Consider the following 24,064-nt stretch of genomic DNA (forward strand, 5'->3'; position numbering starts at 1 on the left):
CGCCCTCTGGCACCTCTGCCCCGCCCTCTGGCACCTCTGTTTCTATTCCCCAGTGATATCCTGTCTGGCAGTCCCTGGGACGGGGTGGAGGAGCTCAGGAGCTCAGGACCTCAGACACAGCCGGCCTGGTTGATAACTCGTAAGCATCTTTGGATCTCCCAGATCTAGCCAAGCAGAGAGAGGTGTTTCCTCTTTAACACAGCCAGAGTATATAATTTCTATATTACTGTAATTATTAACTGTTTTTCCCCACTTGGGTGTGAGTACCTAGAAGCTTTATCCCACTTATTTTATTTATCTTTGAATTTTGATGCGTAGAACAGTGCTTGTTGCTAAATGAGACGTGATAAATATTTGTGGATCAAATAATGAAAGCCATTGCTCTCCCTAATTTAGTCAACCGGCCAATCATTTCATGGTTTAGCAGGCAGTGGAGTGCACAGAATTTATGCAACTATGTGGCAGGCACTGTTCTAGGTTCTGGGCTTACAGTAGTGAACAAGACAGAAATCCCTGCTCGCATGGAGCTTAAATTCTAGAACAAGGAGACTGGAAAAAAAAGGTAAAATGTGCGGAATATTAGTAATAGGGAATGCAGGTGGTGGTGTGTCTCTTTTATGTAGAGAAGGCTTTACTGAAAAGTTGACTTTATAGTAAATAATTGAAAAACATGAAGGATTCATATGATGGGGATCAAAGAGAAGGAATGGCCAGTGGGAACAATAAACAGAAAGGCCCTGTGGTAGAAAGAAATGCAATGAAGTCAGTGAGGCTGCAGAGGAGGAGAGATCAAAGCTGTAAAGTGAAAGAGGAGTATTGAAGGCCATTGTACACTTATGGCTGCTTCACATCATTTTTGGACCAAGATAGAATAAACATTGATTATGATATTGTACATATAAACATTGTAAGACAAAAAGAATGCTCTAGTCATTTAACAGGAAAATAAACACTTTCATTCTACAAGTTATGATATCCTAATTCAACTTCACTTTTGATGCGAGTGTCTGTCAAATGTTCTCAAAACATTTGAGAGTCAGGAGGCTTTGTCTAGAAATAAATGACAAAGATTTGGGGTTTGCGCACTGGAAACACAGCTAGGCAAAAACCTAGAAGTGTTCCAAAGAAGAAAAAAAAGTCAAGAGTTCTTACAGTAAAAAGTACATTCTTGAGAAATATCAGTTCTGCATTCTTAGCCCTAGGATTGATCCAGGATAGTTATCAAACATTAAGTGGCCTAGATGATGGTTGCCAAGTGGTCTGGAAGATGGGTGCCAGGAGGTCTGGTCACATCTAGTAGTCTGAATAATGGATGTCAGGTGGTATGGATATGAGAGACTTTCAGGGGGGTACTCAAAGGGTTACCGCGAGTCTAGAGTGTGTCCAGATGTATATCCAGATGTATATCCAGGTGTTGCCACAGGACTGGAAATTTCAAAAAGTTTGTTTTCAGGCTAGTTAGCACAAGAATAAGTCTTTCCTCATGCCTCAACCTTCATAATGCTAATTTTAGCAGCTTGGTTAAAGCGATGCCATTTTATATATTCCTGATCTTTACTCTTTTCTCATCTCTATTCCTTATTGCATGAACTTGTTATGCACTGTGGTGCCAAGTTCTTTATAAAGCGAATGTTTGCAATTATTTCTCATTATTTCTTCAGAGATGTGTTCCTTTCATTTCCACCAAAACAACAACAAATCTCCAGAAGAAACTGAAACCTGTCTCTCTCCCTCCACTCCAGCCACACTGGCTCCCTTATTAGAACATTAATGAAATCTTAGTGAAAGTCCCAAACCTAATTATTCCTTTTGCTTTCAGTATTTTCTCAACTCCAGAAGGCCCTCTCTATTTATTAAATCCATAGAGATGTGCCCTATATCCTGAGATTTACTTTTTTAATTTGTATTTTTCAATTAGAGTTGACATTCAATATTACTTTATATTAGTTTCCGGTGTACAGCATAGTGGTTAGACATTTATATAATTTATGAAGTGATGCCCCATTATGGGATTTACTTTTGATACTTCTTAGGAGACAGAGTTGAGTTTATGCTACAGTGATCAGAGGGAGTTGTACTGGAACCCCCCACTTTCCCAATTCGTGTGATTTAAATATGAGGTTAGGAGCTCAACCTGGTGGAAGCATACAGGACCAAATGAGAGGGGCACTAGAGAACAGGAGGCCACTGAAGTAAATCAGGCTTAATTTAATAAGTGTCTTAAAGGAAAGTAATGGTGGAAAGATGTTAGGGAAGCATGGAGAAGAGTAACTGGTGTGTTTCAGAATGGATGAATTTGGAAGTCACTATATGGAAGTGAAAGCTGAAATGTTGTGGTACACTGGAAGTGCTAAAATGTAGAGGAGAGTCTACGGCCATGCTACCCTGGACAAGCCCGATCCCATCTGATCTTGGAAGCTAAGCAGGGGTGGGCCTGGTTAGTACTTGGATGGGTGACCACCTAGGAAGACCAGGTGCTGTAGGCATAAGAAATAAAAAAATAAGGGATTGTAAGCTGACAAGGTTCTTGCAATCTGTGAGGTCAAGCAAGGGTTGCCTCACCTAAAAAATAAAAATAAAAAATAAAATGTAGAGGAGAGAGAACCAGATAGACAGAGAGCTAAGCAAACAAGAGTTTCCAGAAGGAGCTGGAAGGCAGGTCTGAGATGAATTCAGGGAGTTCCTGGAGGAAAAGAAATCCAGGAGTGATCAGATGCCAGGGATCAACATGTGGCCTCTGTCAGAAATGAACCAGAGAGTACTTATTTCAACAGCTTGGAATCGTACACACCCAACGTAATAATTGTTATGTCTGAGGTAGGGCTGGAATTAGGGTGAGGCAAGTGAGGCACCTAAAATTTATTAAATTTTGCACTCTAGGTGCCTCACTTGCGTTATTCTAATCTTGGCCCTATACTGGAGAGGGGATCGGGAAGGGGAGAAGGATGGGGATAATGACTTTCACTTTTTACTCCAAACGTTTCTGTGTTGCCTGACTCATTAGAAAGACCATTGGACTGGGTATTGTGTTTCTCTGGTGCACCACGTCAGCTTTCTTTCCCTCATCCCTTCGAGCTAGCTTTGGCTGATAGAAAACAAAATAGTTTGTGCAGAGACAAGGACAGGAGAGAGAATCCTGTTTATTCCCTTTATCCCTCAATGCTGTACTTGTGGCAATGGCTTCCTTTGCCCTATTGGATGCTCTTCTTTCATGGCTCCACATCTCTCTCAGCTGATAATACCATTCCTCCCTTTGTAGGTTCAAGCCTACAGGTGGTAACCATTTTCTGCAGTTGTCAGGCTCTGGATTCCCCACTGTACTATGTTGGGTCCCTTAATCCTGCTCATATCTCTAAGTAGATTATTAAATTATTATTGATTAAATCCTATTCAGTGTGCCATCTGTTTTGGGATAGCATATTGACTAATACAACCATACATTTATGTATTATGAAGGTTTCAAAATGCACAAAAATATGTATATAGTAGAAAGTGCTAAGTGTTTTGAGTCACAGAACTAAGAAACAAGTCACTGTAATGAGCCTCAGCTTCTGCATCTGTAAAATAGTTTTTTTTGTGAATATCAAAAGAGATCATGCCTTAATGGGTGCTCAATAAATGTTTCCTATAATTGTTATTGTTACTATAACGAGCAAGAATATGGAAGCTAAAAAATATATACCTCCCACTCTGCTAGGAATTAAATAATTTCTTTCATTAAAGAAAGAAAAAAAAGTGGAAGAAAGAAAAAAAGCCAAGGGAGTAGGGATAGGGAAACTGAGTCCTGGACACGGTAGATACTTCTCATTCCGTTTCCTGCATTCAGAGTATCTGTCTCTGTCACAGTTTGCACGGGAACAAGTGAGGCGGGAATATGGAGCTGACTGTATTTTCACAAACGTCAACTCAAGATAGATTTATGGGATAAACCACATGCGCGAGGAACCTCTCTAAGAATCAAAGGACGGACTCGGCGGCAGCCCCTCCCGTGGCGGGAGTAAGAGAGCCCCCAGGCTCCGCTTCCGGCCGCGGCGCACGCAGATGACGCATTCAGCGCGCCACGATTCAAGGAGCTCCGGGACTGGAAGAACCGCTTCCACGTGCGTATGGCTAGCGATCGGTGGTTGGGTTCCCTTTCTTAGCTGCACCCCTTCGACACACATCCCAAGCCTGATCCAGGTGGCTTCAATATCCCCACCAAGCCGAGCTGCGTCCGTCGGGGGCTCGCCGGCTTGCTTTAATGCAGGCGTGTATTTGACGCACGACAGAGGAGACCTGGCTTAAACTCATCCCCTCTCTCCCAACGAAGACAATCTGTAGACTCCCTATTTTATGTCAGGCACCATGCTAGTCGTTAGGTCTACAGCCCTGATGTAGACATCTCTCCCTGCGTTTTTGGAGCTTCTATTTCACTTGGAATGAGACGAAAATCAAGTGGTTTAATAAAATGATTTAAGGATGTGATAATTCTCGTGAAGGAATTATGTGATGGAGGACGGCTGTGAGGGGCCTAACCTTAGAAAAGGTGATCAGCTTGGGGTGGAAGGGAGGAATCAGGACTAATCTGGCAGAAGTAATGTTTCATGAAATGAGGCCTGGCCTGAAAGGGGTAGGGCAGGGGAGGCTGGTGAGTGATGTAAATCAAGAGTTCAGTCAATAAATTTTAGATTTTTTTTGCTTTTTAAGCCCCAGGTATTGTTCTAAACCTTGGAATCCAATACAGTCCATGACCACATGGAGATTTTGTTCTAATGGGAAGATAGTTCTAAAAATAAAATGTCAGATAATAATTTCTATATAAGAAATTAAAATCGGGCCATCCGATAGTGACTACTCAGAGTGGTTGGTCAAGGAAATCCTGTCCAAGGAAAATTTCTCCTGAAAACTAATAACAAGAAAGAACTAGCCATGCAAATATCAGGGTGATAAAAATGCCTATGGGAAGGGAATTTGGCAAGTTAGAGGACTAGAAAAGAAGGCAGTGTGGTGATGTATTCTGGGTGAGAAGGAGAGTGGCCTGAGATAATGTTGGAGAGGTAGCCAGTGGCCAGACCAGGTAAGTCAATGTACTGACTTGGAATGTTTTACCATGTGTACTGAGAAGCCATAATCTCATTTATGCTGACACATGGCAAGTGGATTGTGGTTGGGGCAGGAATGGAATCAGGGGTACTGGTCAGGAGACCAGTGCATTAGTCTGAGTGGTGGTGGTGACTTGCTCTAGAGTGATGGTAACAAAGATGAAAGGATGTGTACAGACTTGGGATATGTTTGGAAATAAATCTGCTAATGGATTGGGTATAGAGGGCTCAGAGAAAGGAATTAAGGTTGACTTTTGTGCTTTGGCTTGAGCAACTGAATAGGTGATGGTGATGGAGAAGACTGGGAGAAGATAAATCAAAATTTCTGTTTTAGCCCAAACGGGCTATCATCTATGTTTATGAGACATTTATGTGGAGATATTATGTAAACATTTGAATATCCTAGTGTAGAGTTTCAGGGAGAGTCAGGGTTGAATAAAGTTATGGAATCTGTTGGCAGATATTAACTCGAATCATGTGAAATTGCCATTTTTGGTCAAAAATGGTTGATTGCTGACAATTTCACTGGTTCAGTTTATTAGATGGTATTTAAAACCACAGGTCTGGATGAGGTCACTTAGGAAGAGCATGTAGAAGGAAGAGAACAAAGGACAGAGCCCTGGGCACCCAACATTTAGAGGTAGAGCAGAAGAGTATGAGTCAGCACAGGTTACTGAGCAGTAGCAATCAAAAGATAGAGGAATATCAGGAGAGTGATGTCGTTGAAGCCAGCAGAGGCTGATGTTTCAAGAGATAGGGAATGAATAAGTCAAATACTTCTGAGAGGTTGAGTAAGATAAGTGACCTCTGGATTAGCAACATTACAATCCTTGGTGACCTTGACAGAATAGTCAGATTCGGTTTTGAGTAAGTTAGGTTTGAGATACATATTAGTTGTCCAAGTGGAGAAGTGAGGCAATGACTTTCTCTTCCTTCTTCTTCCTTGGGAAGAGGCCATGTATACCTGTGAGCCCCTGTGCATGATCAGGTTTGAATGAGTGGCACAGATGCGAAGCCCTGAGCACTGGGGCAGCAAGGAATGCTTCTTAGAGTTGGTGAGATCTCTATGCATCTTGAAGAATGGGAGGCTTTGGATAGGATGGGAGTAGGCATAGAAATTCTAGGAGGGTGCAAAGGAATGGAGAGGAGGCCAGGCAGGGTTTGTTGAGTAATGCCAGGGTCCTGCTGAGAAGCAGTGGCATCAGAAGTTGGAAGGGTAGTTGGGGATAGGTATGGAGGGCCTTTGAATTTCAGGCTAAAGGCTTTGGATTGACCTTGAGCAGGGACATAACATTTTGAAGCACTGAAATAAAGGAACTATCATTTGACTTCACCAGCCAGGCCAGTCCAGCTCATCCTCCAGGTTTACAATTAGATGCCATTTCTTCCAAGAGGTCATTCCCGACTCCTAAAGTATGAGGTTGGTACCCACAGTCCCTTGGCCTTAACCACACTGAACTAGAAATGTATGGGTACTTGCCTGTTTTCCTCAGTAAAATGTAAGCTCTATAAGGGCAGAAGTAGTGTTTGTCTTGTTCACAGTTGTGTTCCTAAGAACGTGGCTGGGGCCCAGCAAAGTGCAGGTGTGCAAGGGACCACATGTCATGGATATACTTGTGCTCCCTGGTCCCACATCACTAAAGCCTACATTTTGCAGGATTAGTTAAAACTTACATTTTCAGGATACCTTGTTTCTCTGAATGCTCCTACTATTTTCTCCACTGATCCCTATTGTCTCCAAAGCCTCAGCTGTTCTTGAAACTTGAAATTGGTTCAACAGATAGGCTACAGTTAATGTTATTTCTTAGGAACCTAACTCGTTTCCAGCAAGGGACACCTGAAGAGATGTCCTCAGTCCTTCACTTCTATGTTCGTCCCTCTGGCCATGAGAGTGCAGCCTTTGGCCACACTCAAAGGAAGCTGCGAGGGAAACTGCCAGAGCTGCAAAGTCTCAAGACCGAGCTGTGCTACAATGTGAACTGGACAGGTTGGGACAGGTTTTGGATTCTTTTTTTTTTTTAATGCCTACAGAACCTGGTATTCCTAGGTGGTCTCCCATCTAAGTACAAACCAGGCCCGACCCTGCTTAGCTTCTGAGATCAAATGAGATCAGGAACATTCAGGGGGGCATGGCTGTAGACAGGTTTTGGATTACAGGTTTGGGATACCTTCAGGAGGTATCCCAGTGCCATTGGCAGTGTCTCAAGGTAGCCTTGCTTTGTCTCCCTGTAGCTGAGTCCCTTCCAAGTGCTGAGGAGATGAAGAAGCTGATATGGCTCTTTGGCTGCCCCTTGTTACTGGATGATGTCGCTCAGGAGTCCTGGCTCATTTCTGGTTCCAGTGACCTGCTGCTAGAAGTCGGACCCAGGCAAGCTTCTCTCCTGGGGCAAGCTCCTTCCATGTTCCAGGCACATGATCTCTTCCAAACGCACTGCCCACCCCTTCCACTTCCATTCTTTCATTTCTTCCTCTTGTGATCCTTGGGAGATTTGTTGATCCTTCTCTGCATCCCACTCCCTGCCTACAGCCATGTGTATGCCTTCCTCACATAAGAAGATGTGCTACAATGTGAATGTCTTTGAAGAATGAACTAGCTCCCAGACATATTCTGGAAGTAAAACTGGTTGCATTCTGAGAAGTTGAAATCAAAGCATTTTTATGCTAGGACAGTTATGGTTTGATTTGAATGACCTTTGAAAGCAGGTTTCTTGGTGCCCAGGTCTGAGGCTGGAGTCCACTGGTAGCGGGTAAGAGATGGGCAGTGGCTGGTTAGCAGTGGGCAGGATCCACCTTCTCAGCTGGGGCTCTCAGGTCCTAACCATATGGTCCACTCCTCAGGCTGAACTTCTCCACCCCGGCATCTACCAACATTGTGTCAGTGTGCCAGGCTGCTGGGCTGGCGACTGTGGACCGTGTAGAGACTACTCGTCGCTACCTGCTCTCGGTGAGGTAGTAGGCAATCAGGGTGGAAGATCAGGAGGAGATGGACCAGAGACAAGAGATTGGGTTCTGAACTATGAGGAAATAATGGGAGAAGCAGAAGGAGGAGCTCCTGGCTTTAGGCCTGCCCTGTTTGCAGGTTATTCACTGCCTGAGGGCACCTGGTTGCAGAACGAATGGGACTGAAATCCAGCCTATGCTCCCCTCACTAATCTCTGTATCCTGACATCATTCCTGGGAGGGGTATCTATTTCTAATCTGAACAAAGGTGCCTTATGGGCTAGCAGTGGGCTGGACCTGTATGGCTTGGAGGATGGTGAGTGGACCATTCTGTCTATTCTTCAACTTACTACCCCTGTCCTCTCTGTGTGTCTCCGCCCCTAGTTTACCCACCCACCTTCAGCTGAGATGGAGGCTATTGCTCTGGCTACCCTGCATGACCGGATGACAGAGCAGCACTTCCCCTGTCCCATCCAGAGCTTCTCCCTTGGGAGGATCCCAACACCCCTTGATGGCCCAATCGATATACTGGCTGAGGGCCGGCCTGCCCTAGAGAGAGCCAACCAGGAGCTAGGTGAGCAGAGGTCCCTGGGAGGAAGGCCCACACTAGGCTTGTTGGGGTACGGAGACCTGGGAAATGGCGGCCTGAGTGTAACAGTTCTTCTGGGGTTTGTGTCCTAGGTCTGGCCCTAGACTCTTGGGACCTGGATTTCTACACCAAGCGCTTCCAGGAGCTGCAGCGGAACCCTAGCATTGTGGAGGCCTTCGACTTGGCTCAGTCCAATAGGTGAGGAGGGATGGGGATATTCTGATGTCTGAGCCTCTGGAGGTTGGAAGGAAAAAGCACAGGGACTTGCTTTTATGGTTCTCTCTTGCCTTAGGGACCTCCCTGAGTCTGTTTGAGGCCTGGGCTCCCCATCTATCTACTGGTCTACTTTCAAATCTTGGTTTTCTCTTTACTTTGGATTTGGACAATCCACAATGACAGAATGTTTGAAGATTATAGGAATGTACTTTATTATCTAAGTATGAGCTGGCCGTAACTCTGCTGTTAATGCTAGTGAGAAGATATGGCAAGGCCTGAGAAATGACCCCATATTTCCACCCTGCCTTCCCCTCCTCCGTCACCTTCTGCAGTGAGCACAGCCGACACTGGTTCTTCAAGGGTCAACTTCACATGAATGGGCAAGAGCTGGCACAGTCGCTGTTTGAGTCCATCATGAGCACACAGGCATCCTCGAACCCCAACAATGTCCTCAAGTTCTGTGATAACAGCAGGTAGGCTATGTTCTAGGCTGGAGGTGGAGAGGCCCCAGGCCTTGGTGGGGTAAGCACAGATCCCAGGAAGGAAGCAAGGTCCAGAGTGGATGTGTTTACAGTGCAATCCAGGGGAGGGAAGTCCAATTCCTGCGGCCTGAGGACCCCACACAGCCAAGCTGCTTCCGGCAACAGCAGGGTCTGAGACATGTTGTCTTCACAGCAGAGACCCACAACTTCCCTACAGGTGAGCTGAGTCCCAGGAGGGATAAGTCAGAGAGTGTAGGGTAGGGTGAAAGTCCCAGGCCCCTAGTCTGGGCCTAGGAAAAACAGTCTGGTAGGCAGGTTGTCCTCATTTTCCATGGGATGGTCAAAGCTGGGGTTTGTTTCTTCAGTACCTATATCCCCCTCTCTTCACAGGAGTAGCCCCCTTCTGCGGTGCAACCACGGGCACAGGGGGCCGGATTCGAGATGTCCAGTGCACGGGCCGTGGGGCCCATGTGGTGGCTGGCACTGCTGGCTATTGCTTTGGAAACCTGCACATCCCAGGTCCTATCTCTTTCCTCTAGCTATCTTCTCTTCCAAATTCCTTGTCCTGGCAGGCACTGAACATTTTTATTTCTTAGGTCACAGGTCATCCTGGGTCATCTTTTCTTGGGAGGAGGGCTCTAGAGTAGCTGGCCTTTCACCGACCATGGTCAGAAGGACTATAGGCCAGGGAGACCCATGTTGCCAGGCTTTGTAGAACCACAATTTTCTTTATAAACTGGTGTCCACTCAGCAAGAAAGTATGATACTGACTAGAACTTATGACCACCGCCTTCCTCTAAATCCAATTTCTTAGACAGGCTTAAGGATTCTGGTCCTAAAAGTCAGAAGGAAGTCTGATGTGGAAGGTAGGGAGCAAGACCAGTGCTTTATGGCAAGTTCTATACCTTCCTAAAATAGGACTTCCACTATACAGGTAGTCCTTGGTGACTTTAACTCTTCTTGAAGGACTGACTACTCTGTCTTCTGTCTTCTGACTTTCTCTTTCGCATCCAGGATACAGTCTGCCCTGGGAGGATCCGAGCTTCCAGTATCCTAGGAACTTTGCCCAGCCCCTGGAGATTGCCATTGAGGCCAGTAATGGGGCTTCTGACTATGGCAACAAGTTTGGGGAACCAGTGCTGGCCGGTGAGACTGAGGGACATTGGGAATAATAGACACCTAGTGCCAGAGGTGGGATGGAATGTGTGACCGAGTGAGTGCTGAAGACACTGGGTGACTGGAACCCGTCCCCTCTCCCTGTGATGTCCATATTCTAGGCTTTGCCCGCTCTTTGGGCCTTCAGCTCCCAGATGGCCAGCGGCGTGAGTGGATCAAGCCCATCATGTTTAGTGGGGGCATTGGGTCCATGGAAGCTGAGCACGTGAGCAAGGAGCCTCCAGAGCCAGGTAAGAGCCACCAGCTTTCTCCAGATCTGGCCAGCTTTCTGCCCAGCATGTGGAGCTGCAGAAGGGGAATTTAGAGGACACGTCAGTGGTTAGTTTTTAATCTCTCCTTGATGCAGGTTTTAATCTCTCCTTGATGCAGGTTTTCAAGGCAGGACAGGGCTTTATGCCAGAGGGGTCATCTCAGTCTATGTTACCTCTGTCTACTTCCTGGTTTACTTCTGCGTGGCAAAGGCCTACCCTGCTAAGTCAAGGCATCCAGTGTTTATTCAGAATGTGCTGTGTGCTTGGGCTTTTATTTGCTAGCTCAGTTAAATCAGGCAAACATTTATTGAGCACCCATTCACTGTGTACTAGGTTCTGTGCTAGGTGCTATGGTGGAATCAAGAGAAAGGCCAGGTTTCATTTATTGAATAGGTGACCGAGTCACATGGTTCAGCATTTCAGAGATAAAAAAGGTTATGCAGTGAAAACTCCTTGTAATGGCTATGTATAGTGCCATATGGTTACTAGAGTAACTGGGGGGATCACTTCATAAATTATATAAATGCCTAACCATTGTGCTATATACCTAAAACTAATAAAAAACAAAACAAAACAAAAAACTCTTTCCCTTGATTGTCAGCTACCTAGTTTCCCTCCCTAGAGATAACCAGTGTTAATCTCTTTTGTACCCCACCAGAGTTATTTCTTGCGCATGTAAACAGACCCACATGTATTTTTGACCCTTTAAAAATAATAATAAGTAGCACATGTGCACACTTCTTTTTCTTTTACTACTTTATTGAAATGTAGTTCACGTACTATAAAGTTTACCCTTTTAAAGTGTATGAGTTAGTGGTTTTTAGTATATTCTTAACGTTGTACATTGATCACCACTAATTCCAGAGCATTTTCATCACCCCAGAAAAAAACCCTGTATCCATTAGCAGTCACACATCCCATCCCTCTTCCCTCAGCCTCTGACAACCACTAATCTACTTTCTGTCTCTATGGATTTGCCTATTGTGGACATTTCACATAAATGGAATCGTCTAATACTTGGCCTTTGTGTCTGGATTCCCTTAGCATGATCTCTTCAAGGTTCATCCATATTATAGTGTATATCAGTACTTCATTCCTTTTTATGGCTGAATCATATTTCATGTATAGATATGTTACATTTTGTTTATCAGTTGATAGAGAATTAGGTTGTTTCTAATTTTGGCTGTTACAAATAATGCTGCTATAAACTTTTGTGTACAAGTTTTTTTTATGTATTTACATTCTTACTTATCTTGGATATATGACTAGGAGTGGAATTGCTGGGTCACATGGTAACCATATTCAACTTTTAAAAAAGACCGTTTTCCAAAGCAGTGTACCATTTTACAGTCTATGAGAATTCTGATTTCTCCAAATCCTCACCAACACTTGTTTATTAGCTTTCTGTTTGATTACAGTCATAGTGTGTATGAAATGGTAGGTCATTATGGTTTTGATTTGCTTGACTGATGTTGAGCATTGTTTCATACACTTGTTGACAATTTGTATATCTTCCTTGGAGCAATGTCTATTCAGATCCTTTTTAAATTTTCACTTGTGTCCTTTCTCTTTTTTTCTTTAGTGAGTCTAGCCAGAGGTTTGTCAATTTTCTTAACCTTCTCAAAGAACCAGCTCTTTGTTGCATTTATTTTTTCTATTTTTTTGTTTCGTTTTCAATTTCATTTATTTCTGCTCTAATTTTGATTATTTCTTTCCTTCTGCTGACTTTAGGCTTCATTTGTTCTTCCTTTTCTAGTTTTTTATGATGAAGCGTTAGGTTGTTTCTTTTGGCTTGTTCTTGTTTTTTTGAGATAGGCCTGTACTGATATGAACTTTCCTCTTATGACCGCGTTTGCCGTGTCCCAAAACTTTTGATTTGTTGTACTATCATTATCATTTGTTTCTATGTATCTCTTGATCTCTCTTTTTATTTCTTCTCTGACCTAGTTATTCTTCAGTAGCATGTTGTTTAATCTCCATGTATTTGTGGTTCTTCCTGCTTTCTTTTTTCAGTTGATCTCTAGTTTCAAGGCATTATGATCAGAGAATATGGTTGGTATGATCAACCCTCTTATATTTGTTGAGGCTATCTCTGTGTCCCAGTATGGGGTCGATCCTTGAGAATGTTTCATGTGCACTAGAGAAGAATGTATAAGCAGCTGTTTTGGAATGGAAGACTCTGGAAACGTCAATTATGTCCAGTTGGTCTAATGTGTCATTTAAGGATGTTATTTCCTTATTGATTTTCTGTTTGGATGATCTGTCCATTTCTGACAGTGGGGTATTTAGGTCCCCTACTATGATAGTGTTTTGGTCTGTTTCTCCCTTTAGTTCTGTTAGTAATTGCTTTACATATTTCGGGGCTCCCTGATTGGGAGCATAGATATTAATAAGTGTTATGTCTTCTTGGTGCATGATTCCCATTATCATTATGAAGTGTCCCTCAGTATCTTTCTTTACCTTTTGATGTTAGTACCGCTACTCCTGCTTTTCTCTGAATGCCATTTGCCCTTTTTAAATTTAAATTTTTATTTATTTTATTTATTTTTTTAGGTGAGGCAACCCTTGGTTGACCTCACAGATTGCAAGGACCTTGTCAGCTTACAATCCCTTATTTTTTTATTTCTTACGCCTACAGCACCTGGTCTTCCTAGGTGGTCTCCCATCCAAGTACTAACCAGGCCTGACCCTGCTTAGCTTCCAAGATCAGATGGGATCGGGATTGTTCACAGTAGCATGGCCATAGACCTTTTCTTAATTTTTAAATGGGATTATTTGTCTTTTTTTGATAGAGTTTTAAGAATTCTTTGTATATTCTGGATACTAGACCCATATCAGATAGATAAATGATTTGCAAATAATTTATCCCATTCCATGGGTTGTCTTTTTACTCTCTTCATAATGTCCTCTGAAGCACAAATGTTTGTAATTTTGGTAAAGTACAATTTACCTACTTTTTCTTTTGTTGCCTGTGGTTTTAGTGTCGTGAGTGAGAAACCATTGCCTAACCCAAGGTCACAAAGGTTTACTTGTATGTTTTCTTGTAATACTTTTATTGACTTTTAGCTCTTCTATTTAGGTCTCTGACATTTTAAGTTAATTTTTATATATGGTATGAAATAGGGGTCCAACTTCATTCTTTCATATGTGGATATCTGGTTGTCATAATACCACCTTTGGAAAAGACTTTCCTTAGCTGTTGAATTGTCTTGGGACTCTTGTCAAAACTCAGTTGGCCATAAATGTATGGGTTCATTTATGGACTCAATGGTTTTAGTACACCGATCTGTATATACATCTGTCTTTATGCTAGTACCACACCATCTTGATTACTGTAGCTTGGCAATAAGTTTTAAAAGCAGAAATGTTTTGGTTGTCAAGGTCCCTCAACTTTCCATAGAAATTTTAGGTTCAGCTGATCGATTTCTGTGAAAAAGGTAGCTGAGTATGTTGATTCTATAGATCAGTTTGGGGAGTAGTGCCTTCAAAACAATCTATGAACGTGGGGTCTCTTTCAATTTATTTAGCTCTGCTAAGATATTTTATAATTTTCAATGTATGTCTTATATTTCTATTGTTAAATTTATTCCTAAGTATTCTTTTTAATGCTATCGTAAATGGGTGTGCATACTTCTGTACCTTGCTTTTTTCACTTAGCAATATATCTTGGAGATCATTTCATACTGATAAAATTATATTGCTTCATCATCTTCATGTGTAATTCTCTTCTTTGGTGCTTTAATTTTTCATTGTATAGATATTCTGTAATTTTATTTAATCAGTTCTCTGTTGTTAACATTTAGATTATTTCCTAAATTTGGTAATACATATAATGCTGCAGTGTTTAATTTTGGACATAGGTGATTTTGTACCTGTGCAAATAAATCTGCAGGATAAATTCCTCGAAGTGCGTTTACCCAAAGAATATGTGCGTTTGTAATTTTGATATCTCTCTCCTAATATTACTTCCCCTTATCCTCACACTTTGTTATATGCATTTCTTCTGGTCACATCCTCAGTGTTCTGATTCTGTCCTCTTTCTTTGCAGGCATGGATGTTGTAAAGGTTGGGGGTCCTGTCTATAGGATCGGAGTTGGGGGTGGAGCTGCTTCATCTGTACAGGTAAGTAAGAATAGTTGCAGGTATCACCAAGTTATTATCTTTGATATCTCCAGGCCCCTTGTGTGGGTAGGGTATGAGAGCTCCCAATCCCCCTGAGCTAAGCCATGCCATATATTCCCCAGGTGCAAGGAGACAATGCCAGCGACCTGGACTTTGGGGCTGTGCAGCGAGGAGACCCGGAGATGGAACAGAAGATGAACCGTGTGATCCGGGCTTGTGTGGAGGCCCCTAGGGGAAATCCTATCTGCAGCCTCCATGACCAAGGCGCTGGTGGCAATGGTGAGAGAAGAGGCTGGGACAAGGGACTGGAGAGGCATCAAGAATCTGCAATACTGCTCAGCTCTGGGTCTCAGTCTCCATCCGCTGCACATTCTGGACAGGCTCAAGTTTGGGGGGTGGAAGCCTGCTGCCATGGAATAGTTGGTGGTGAGGGTGCAGCAGCGATTCACACAGGGACCCACAGAATTTGGAGGCCAAGGACTGCCCTTTGTTCACCTGGTGCTAACCAGATCCAAATTGCCACCTCTCCCTGGAACCCTGTCACCAGGCAACGTCCTGAAGGAGCTGAGTGACCCAGCTGGAGCCATTATTTATACCAGCCGGTTCCAGGTGGGTCTTACCCTAGCTGGCCCACTCATCTTCCCCCTACTCCTAGCAAGAACATGAAATTTAGAAGTACCCACTGACCCTTCTCTTTCTTTCTTCCTCATGGATGTTCAGCTCGGGGACCCGACACTAAATGCCCTGGAAATCTGGGGGGCTGAGTACCAAGAGTCGAATGCACTTCTGCTGAGGGCCCCAGACCGGGACTTCCTAAGTCGCGTTAGCATCCGGGAACGCTGCCCAGCTTGCTTTGTGGGCACCATCACTGGAGATAGGAGAGTGAGTTGGCCCCAGTAGCAGACACTGTGGGTGGGCTTGAGCTGCTTGGGTACAGTTGGTAGCAAACATGTTGTAGGAAACAGGCTGTAGGAAGTGGGAAGGGCTAGGGATTTACAAGGAGAAGCAAACAGGGTGGAAAGGACATTTCTGCCCTGCTTTCTAAAGTACTCCCTGCTGCTGGTCATAGACTCATTCCCTTTGGGCACTGTCCCTGTGGTCTATAGATAGTGCTGGTGGATGATCGGGAGCATCCTGTGGGGAGAAATGGTGAGGGAGATGACCCCCCAACACCTCTCCCAACCCCTGTGGACCTGGAGCTGGATTGGGTGCTGGGCAAGATGCCTCGTAAGGTATGTGGAGGTGAAAGGGAAAGCTGTGTTTCTTCTTTTCCTGGTCCATTTATGCTGGTCGTGCTTTGTCACCCATGTGCTCAGCCCTCTCCCAGGTGCTCACACCCTTGTTGCCATCTGTGTTGCAGGAGTACTTCCTCAAGAGGAATGTCCCCATGCTGAAGCCTCTGGCCTTGCCCCTGGGACTGAGCGTGGGCCAGGCCCTGGAGCGGGTTCTGAGGCTGCCTGCTGTGGCCAGCAAGCGCTACCTCACCAACAAGGTCCTCTCTGAAGCCTTGCCCTGCCCCTCAGACCTCTGCACCCTCCCCTCAGCTTACCTACCCCGATCTCCCACTCTTGGGGACTGCTGTGGGGGTCTACCAGGCTCAAGGGAGAAGGGCAGACAGCCTGATGGCCTGGGTCTCCTGCTGCCCACCCTCAGAGTCAAGCTCTTGTTTGCATGTTTGGGGCGAGCCAGACCTCCTACCACTCCTGTGTTCCTAGTCTCTTGTGCTCTTGTCAACCTCACCTGGTTCTACAGGTGGACCGCTCCGTGAGTGGCCTGGTGGCGCAACAGCAGTGTGTCGGGCCCCTGCAGACCCCTCTAGCAGATGTGGCAGTCGTGGCACTGAGTCACCAGGAACTCGTAGGGGCTGCCACGGCCCTGGGAGAGCAGCCAGTCAAGAGCCTGCTGGACCCCAAGATTGCCTCGCGGCTGGCTGTGACTGAGGCCCTCACCAACCTGGTGTTTGCTCTAGTCACTGACCTGCGGGTGAGTCCCCCACAGCTTCTGCCCTGGAGCACCAGGCCTTTGAGACATGCTTATATTCACCATTCAGTTGTTCTTCTTGTTCTTCATGCATGTGGCCTCCCAGGCCCTCTGTCCCCACCCCGGACTTCTCATCTCTCCTCTCCACTAATGCCAAGTCTCCACCACTTCCCAGGATGTGAAGTGCAGTGGGAACTGGATGTGGGCAGCCAAGCTCCCAGGGGAAGGTGCAGCTCTGGCTGATGCCTGTGAGGCTATGGTTGCACTGATGGCGGCCCTGGGTGTGGCAGTGGACGGTGGCAAGGACTCCCTCAGCATGGCAGCCCGGGTTGGCTCTGAGACTGTGTTGGCTCCTGGTGAGATCTGGGAGCTGCAGGGAGAGGGGCGGGACCTATAGGTTTGGGCTGGCACCTTACTCTCTTATTCCTTGCTTTGCAGGATCACTGGTCATCTCAGCTTATGCTGTCTGTCCAGACATTACAGCCACTGTGACCCCAGATCTCAAGTGTCCTAGAGGGAGAGGTCTGGGTTCTCCTCACTGTTTTGTGTATTCAAAGTCTGGTCCTTTATTTGGGGTCTGTGTTGTGAGTGCTGGGCCCCCTCGTTTCTGCACTAGGACTGCAGTGCTTTCTGGGACTGGTGGTCTGAGTATCCTACTATTGGGAACTTTAGTGCTTGTGGGCATCTCAGGAAGGGGTCCTCCTCAACCATGCGTTATCTTTTCCTTTACCCCTTCCCTGTCTCTCCAGGCCATCTACTCTATGTGCCTCTGAGCCCTGGGCAGCACCGGCTAGGGGGTACAGCTCTGGCCCAATGCTTCTCCCAGCTTGGTGAGCAGCCTCCCAACCTGGACTGTCCTGAGAACTTGGTGCGTGCCTTTAGCATCACCCAGGGGCTACTGAAAGGTAAGTGAGGCCCCGGGGGAGATGTTGCATGTGGCTAGAATATGGCAGACATTCAGCAGCTGAGCATGAGAGAGAGGGGCAAGAAGGAGGAGACGCCCTTCTCTCTGGTTCTCTATGTGCCCATATTCTCACACATATTCTACTCAATCAGGAAGGGGGCATGGAACCATCAGGTTTGGACCCTGAGGTTGCTGAGCCTTTTTCTCCTTCCTCCAGACCGCCTCCTCTGCTCAGGCCATGATGTGAGCGATGGGGGTCTCATCACCTGCCTGCTAGAGATGGCCTTTGCTGGGAATTGTGGGATAGACGTGGATGTGTCTGCTCCTGGGGTCGATGGTGAGGAGTCCAGGATCTAGACCTATGGCTGCCTGCCCTACCCTGCAGTCCTCATGTCCTGTTAATGAATAGAGTGCCCCCAACTCCATTTCCCCTGAGTCCCTTTCTGTCTTCTCTGACCACTGAGCCAGATAGCACCCATTGTTCCCAACTGTACCCCTCCGAGACCTCCTGTCTACACTGATGCCACATCCTTGGTCCTATTCTCCCAGGCCTTATCCCACCCTGATCCCTACCTCCACTTCCTCAACCCTTGGCCATACTCCCCTGACTCTACCTCTGAGTTCCTAACAGCATACAAGTCACACTGACACCCCATTGGCTCTCCCAGTGCTGCCTGTGCTGTTTGCCGAGGAGCCAGGTCTGGTACTGGAGGTGCAGGAGCCATACCTCGCCCAAGTGCTGAAGCGCTACCGGGATGCTGGCCTCCACTGCCTGGAGATGGGCTGCACAGGCCACACCGGGCCCCATGCCATGGTAAGGAAGTGAGGAAAAGTGGCATATGGTGGGGAGATCTGGTTCATCTGCCAGCCTAATAGAGGCCCAGGTTGGGTATTCTTGCTCTTGGCCTCTGATGGATTTGTCCCTCTCTAGGTCCGGGTATCAGTGAACGGAACTGTGGTTCTGGAGAAACCTGTTGGGCAGCTACGAGCTTTCTGGGAAGAGACAAGTTTCCAGCTGGACCGGCTGCAGGCAGAGCCAAGCTGTGTGGCAGAGGAGGAACAGGGGTTGAGGGAGCGAACAGGGCCCAGCTACTACCTGCCCCCCACCTTCCCCAAAGCTTCCCTACTCCATGAGCCTGGTAAGGGAGTGTATGCAGAGGTTTGGGTTCTTGGGTACTTTGGGCCTAGATGCCTGGGTGCACCCTGGAAAAGGTATCTGGGGGTTGGGGTGGGGAGGTAGCCCTCTGGTTCAAAGATACTCCTCCCCTCAGGTGGTTTCACCCCCCGAGTTGCCATCTTGCGAGAAGAGGGCAGTAATGGAGACAGGGAGATGGCTGATGCCTTCCACTTGGCTGGGTTTGAGGTGAGCAGTGTGGTTGGCAGAGCTGGGACTGGGCCTCGGACTGTGTGTCCTCTTATACTTCCCCTCCCCATCCTGCCAGGTGTGGGATGTAACCATGCAAGACCTCTGCTCAGGAGCAATCAAGCTGGACAAATTCCATGGTGTGGCCTTTGTGGGTGGCTTCAGCTACGCAGATGTCCTGGGCTCTGCCAAAGGTTGGTGTACAGGCTTCTGCTCACTCCGTCACCATACATTCTTGAAGAGATGCCTTAGCTCCTCCTCTTCCTTGACTGGGCATTGATTGGCCTTTCACCTCCATAAGGCCAGTAGAGAATGAGCACATTCATTCTGGGCCATGTCCCAACAGAAGGCCTGCTGGTAACTTAAAATGAGGTGGGTAGCTGGGTGGGGCTGTGCTACCCTGGAGGGCACACATCTGTCTAAAGGAGCAGCTGCTACTCAGCTTCTGCAGATTGTCCTGTTGGAAAGCTGGCTCGGCATGGCTAGATCTGTATTTCAAGAAAAGCCAAAAATCCAGAGTGTTCTATATAACTTTATTTTTAAATGTTAGGCAACCGAAGTAAAATTTTTGATAATGCTCTGTTGGCCAAGCAAAAAACTTAACATGGGCCATATCTGGCCCAGGAGTTGGCAACATCAAATTTAAGCAGTTAAGCCCATTTCTTCTCTTACACTTATATACGAGACGGGGCGGTTCTGGGGCAGTATAACAATAGGATGGAAAAGCAGCCGTCCAAGTCTTACCCTAACTTCCCTCTTCCCTCCTAGGGTGGGCAGCTGCTGTGACTTTTCATCCCCAGGCTGGGGCTGAGCTGAGGCGCTTCCGGAAGCGGCCAGACACCTTCAGCCTGGGCGTGTGTAATGGCTGTCAACTGCTGGCTCTGCTGGGCTGGGTGGGAGGCAACCCCAATGAGGAGGCAGGGGAGATGGGCCATGACTCTTGGGCAGCCCAGCCTGGCCTCCTGCTGCGCCACAACCTGTCTGGGCGTTTTGAGTCTCGCTGGGCTACTGTGCGTGTGGGGCCTGGGCCAGCCCTGATGCTGCGAGGGATGGAGGGTGCTGTGCTACCTGTGTGGAGCGCCCATGGTGAAGGTCAGGCTCCAGGAAGGCAGGGAGGAGGGTCTGAAGGTGGGGGCAGGGTGAGGGCATGAAGGAGCTTTGCTCTCACTCCCCTTCTCCTTTCCTCCCAGGTTACATGGCATTTTCGTCTCCGGAACTCCAAGCCCAGATTGAGGCCAGGGGTTTGGCTCCACTGCACTGGGCAGATGATGATGGGAACCCCACAGAACAGTACCCTCTGAATCCCAATGGGTCCCCGGGGGGAGTAGCTGGTGTATGCTCTCCTGATGGCCGCCACCTGGCTCTCATGCCTCACCCCGAACGGGCTGTGAGGCCTTGGCAATGGGCATGGCGACCCCCTCCATTTGACACTCTGACCACCTCCCCCTGGCTCCAGCTCTTCATCAATGCCCGAAACTGGACCCAGGAGGGAGGCTGCTGAGCAGGTCAGGGAGGCTCATCTGGGCCTCATAGTTTGTTGCTGCCTTCTTCCTTATCACCTTCAGAAGCACCCATATTATTTACAAATGTATCTTTTAGACAAGGACCAAAATGCCAAAAGAAACCTCAGCTAATGTTATCAATCTGTCCACTTTTGCCTTATGCTATTTGATCTGTTTTTGGTTCTGCTATAACATATTTTGTCCTTTATGGGCCCAGGAAGCTGCATATAGTGCAGAGAAAAGAACCTGCAGTGTAAAGTTAGGCTTCATGGAAAGGAGAGGGTTCCGTTGCTCCACTTCTTTCACCCACTTTGTGCCTCATGTCACTCATCTGGGCTCAGAGGGATGTTTTCTGCCCTCCTTCCTCACCATCATTGTGGTTTAAGGGGTGGGGCTATACAAAAGCATGCAAGTCAGGATGTCAGTGTTATCTGAAAATCAGCAGAAGTGTTTTGGATTCCTTGTTAAAAATGTAGCATTGTGTTAAGTGTAAGCAGTTGTTTGCAGAAGTTTCCCTGAAGGTGTCTGGGCCTCTGAATTCAGATTCCTGATTTTTGATTCTCCTGTTTTAACAGCTCCTTTCCTGAATGGTCAAGCATTCTCACCTTAGAACTGAACCTTAAGCATTCACTCATTCATTCATTCAATGAATGTTGGGTGATTAGCTACAATGTCAAATGCTATCACTGCCCCAGGGAATTTATATCTAATAGAATTTAAAACAATAGCTGTATATGGCACCTACCAGGAGCCAAGCATGTGCTAGGCAGCTTGTATATATCTAAACTGTTTCTCACAGAATGCAGCGAGGTATATGATAGCCTTTTTTTTAAAAAAAAAAAACAAAGGAAGAATTGAGGTTAAATTGCCTAGAGTTCACACAGATTATAAGCAGTAGAGCCAGGGGCCTATGCTCACCCATGCTGCTTCCCATTGTCCTGCAGTCACATTTCCTGGCAGCAGCATTATCAAGAGTTCCTGCTAACAGCTATCTGTTGCTACCTTCACTCACAAGACTGTGTATAGAAGTCACTTCCTTGTGACTGCTCCGTTAGACAATGCAAGTCAATTTGCCCCTAAGTATTCTAACATTTTGATTAAAGTTTCTCTAAAACCAGGTGGGTACCAGACTTACCAGGGGGATAATGACATAAATTATATAAATGTCTAAGCACTATGCTGTATACCTGAAACTGAATGTAACATTGAAAAAGTTTCCCCGAGAATGGAGATATCTTAGATCCTGGAGTGTACAGGGCCTAGTGGTGGGTAGGAGGCCAGAAATGAGTCATAGCTCTCTGAGAGAGTAGCCACCCTAATAAGAAGCTGGTCATAATGAAACCTAAAATTATGGCCAGGTGAAAACTTTCAGAGCTTTTTGTCATTGTTTTACAAACGGACCTATCTTGAACAATGGGGCTAGTAAGGATCATTTTTGGCATTTGAGTGTTCCTGACAGGAAAGTTATATATAATTTATAGACAAATGTACAATTTTGGGGCTGATACCATGGGTTAGATGTTGTTTACCAAGCAGCTGATACAAGAATAAGATTAAGTGTATGATAATCTGATTGGCTGTGATAGGTAAATTTATACATTTTGGTGGTGGAGCAGGTATCTGGTTTGGATCACCTTGGCCAAGCAAGACCCACCCGCAAACACTGCAAGGACCAAGTCCACTAAGCTTCTCATTTCTGTATCCAGTGGCTCCTCAAAATAATGACATCCCCTGGCTTCCCTTATAGCTATAACTAAATTCTGGCCAATGGGAAAGTGATATATACAGCTTCCGAGTGTTCTTAAAGGAAGGGTGCATGCTTCTGTGCATTCATTGCTTCCAGCTGTCTGGAATGAAGATGCGATGGCTGGAACCTCAGCACGATATTACTGTGAGGTAGCTTTGGAGATTGGTACCATGCAGAGCAGAGTAACAAGATAGGAGGAGCCTGGGTCTTTTGACACTGAGGAGTACACATGAGCCCTAGAGAGGCTACCACTGGATGTCAAGTGTAGGAAATAAACTCTTGTTTAAGCCCTATTAATATAGGTTTCCTGTCACTTGTAGCCATATGTTTTCCTGTTCAACCCTTATTCAACCTTTCCTATTCAACTTCTCCCTTATTCTTCAAGGGCATTGGTCTTTGGTTCTTAGTCTTGTTCTCCACCTTAATTTCATCCATTATTCTGAATCCACGTCATTGACCATTTAACACTCTGAAGTTTTCTCCAGTGACTTCATTCCACCTCAGCCAACCACTTCACCTTGGATTTTGTCATCAACTAGATCTGCTCTACCTCCAAACTCACGTATTCAAGCACCTTACTTCTGACTATAACCTCTCTTCCTTCCATCTTGCTGCTTTATCTTCAGTACTCAGATTTCAAAGTCATCGGGACCTCCAGATCAATAATTATGTTCCCTCAATCTCTTTCCTTCTTATCCAACCTCCAGTAATAGCTTTTCCAATGCCCTTTAACTTGAGCCAATATCTTTTCATCAAACCCATTCAACAAAATTCTGACCTATCAGACAAAAGGCAGGTTGTCTCATAAATTCATTATTACCTACGGGGTAAACAGAATGGGAATGAAAAATAGAGATCAAAATTAATGAGAGAGCACTCAAGTGGAATGATGATAATGTGCCGCAAACTGAAGGGGTACAATGACTTCAGCTCTATGCCTGAGGTCTTAAAAACCATTTACAACAACCTCCAAACCTAATAACTAAGTCTTATCCTTTTTTGGGGTCCTATCAGCACTATGCTGTATGCCTGATATTCTGGTGAAATCCTTTGTTAGACACTGGAGGCTCTTAGAGTAACACACCTCCCTTCTTATCCTGTCACTGTTGTAATCTTTTTTCATCATTGCAATCTTACATTGAACTATGTGTTTCTTTGATGAAAGATCTGTCTCCTCAGTAGTGTCTCTTCTGTGAGAGCAGTAACTCCATATTTGCTCTCCACTGTATCCTACTACCTAACACGGTGCCTGGCACCTATAGGTGCTCAACAAATACATGTTGAGCAAATGAATAAATGTGAATGTTAACATTCATAAAGATTGATACATATTTTTCCTTAATATAAGAATGAACTTAGTGGATTGGGTTTATGGGTGGCTTTCCTTTGCAGGTCTTCTCAAGCATTTCCCCTTTTAATTTTTCCAGTCATTCTGTTATACATTCTGGTCATCACATCAAATGAAAGATACTATGTGTGTGTTCATTTGGGGGTGGGGAGACAGAACCAGTAAGTCTCGTCTTTTCCTTAATTTAACACCAGGTTGGCAGGCAATGTGGCTCTTCACAGAAAGATAGAGCACTGAACTGAACATGCATTATAGTCTGTCAGCATGTACTGTACTGGAAGAAGCATTACTAAAGGGGCTGAAAAGAGGGAGGAAAATGTGCAAGGGGGTCTAGATGGGACCACCTGGAGAAGGTCACTTTCT

General features: G+C 45.7%; 1 protein-coding gene, 2 non-coding genes and 1 pseudogene across 5 annotated transcripts; 2 read left to right on the forward strand and 2 right to left on the reverse strand.

The window, feature by feature from the left end:
• The first annotated feature begins 3 nt into the window (after positions 1-3).
• PFAS (phosphoribosylformylglycinamidine synthase) lies at positions 4-23,672 on the forward strand. Of its 3 annotated transcripts, XM_039847291.1 has the most exons (29): positions 4-139; positions 3,847-4,100; positions 6,890-7,068; positions 7,314-7,449; positions 7,920-8,025; positions 8,406-8,595; positions 8,703-8,808; positions 9,159-9,299; positions 9,401-9,525; positions 9,699-9,827; positions 10,323-10,454; positions 10,586-10,714; positions 14,784-14,857; positions 14,980-15,136; positions 15,405-15,466; positions 15,578-15,739; positions 15,964-16,089; positions 16,218-16,349; positions 16,610-16,840; positions 17,013-17,193; positions 17,276-17,359; positions 17,587-17,742; positions 17,959-18,078; positions 18,410-18,555; positions 18,673-18,880; positions 19,013-19,104; positions 19,184-19,298; positions 19,873-20,196; positions 20,295-23,672. In XM_039847291.1, the coding sequence occupies exons 2-29, from the start codon at positions 4,042-4,044 to the stop codon at positions 20,603-20,605; spliced, it is 4,113 nt and encodes a 1,370-aa protein (XP_039703225.1). In that variant the 5' UTR covers positions 4-139; positions 3,847-4,041; the 3' UTR covers positions 20,606-23,672. The 3 variants fall into 3 exon arrangements, with proteins under 3 accessions (XP_039703225.1, XP_039703226.1, XP_039703227.1); XM_039847292.1 differs by lacking the exons at positions 4-139; positions 3,847-4,100 and adding an exon at positions 4,107-6,501; XM_039847293.1 differs by lacking the exons at positions 4-139; positions 3,847-4,100; positions 6,890-7,068; positions 7,314-7,449 and adding an exon at positions 7,462-7,828.
• Positions 2,368-2,486, forward strand: LOC120590025 (5S ribosomal RNA). The gene has a single exon (XR_005649619.1). It is a non-coding gene; the product is annotated as a 5S ribosomal RNA (ribosomal RNA).
• On the reverse strand, positions 7,104-7,222 carry LOC120589982 (5S ribosomal RNA). The gene has a single exon (XR_005649609.1). It is a non-coding gene; the product is annotated as a 5S ribosomal RNA (ribosomal RNA).
• On the reverse strand, positions 13,365-13,483 carry LOC120589993 (uncharacterized; annotated as a pseudogene).
• Positions 23,673-24,064: the final 392 nt, after the last annotated feature.

This window comes from Pteropus medius, unplaced genomic scaffold, assembly GCF_902729225.1.
Source record: "Pteropus medius unplaced genomic scaffold, Ma_sr-lr_union100, whole genome shotgun sequence".
Taxonomy (NCBI): Eukaryota; Metazoa; Chordata; class Mammalia; order Chiroptera; family Pteropodidae; genus Pteropus; species Pteropus medius.

Coding starts and splice junctions, on each gene's coding strand:
- PFAS (XM_039847291.1), top strand. CDS start 4,042: ATGACGCATTCAGCGCGCCACGATTCAAGGAGCTCCGGGACTGGAAGA. Junction 10,715..14,783: donor CAAGGAGCCTCCAGAGCCAG/GTAAGAGCCACC, acceptor CTTTCTTTGCAG/GCATGGATGTTGTAAAGGTT. Junction 15,467..15,577: donor TTTATACCAGCCGGTTCCAG/GTGGGTCTTACC, acceptor ATGGATGTTCAG/CTCGGGGACCCGACACTAAA.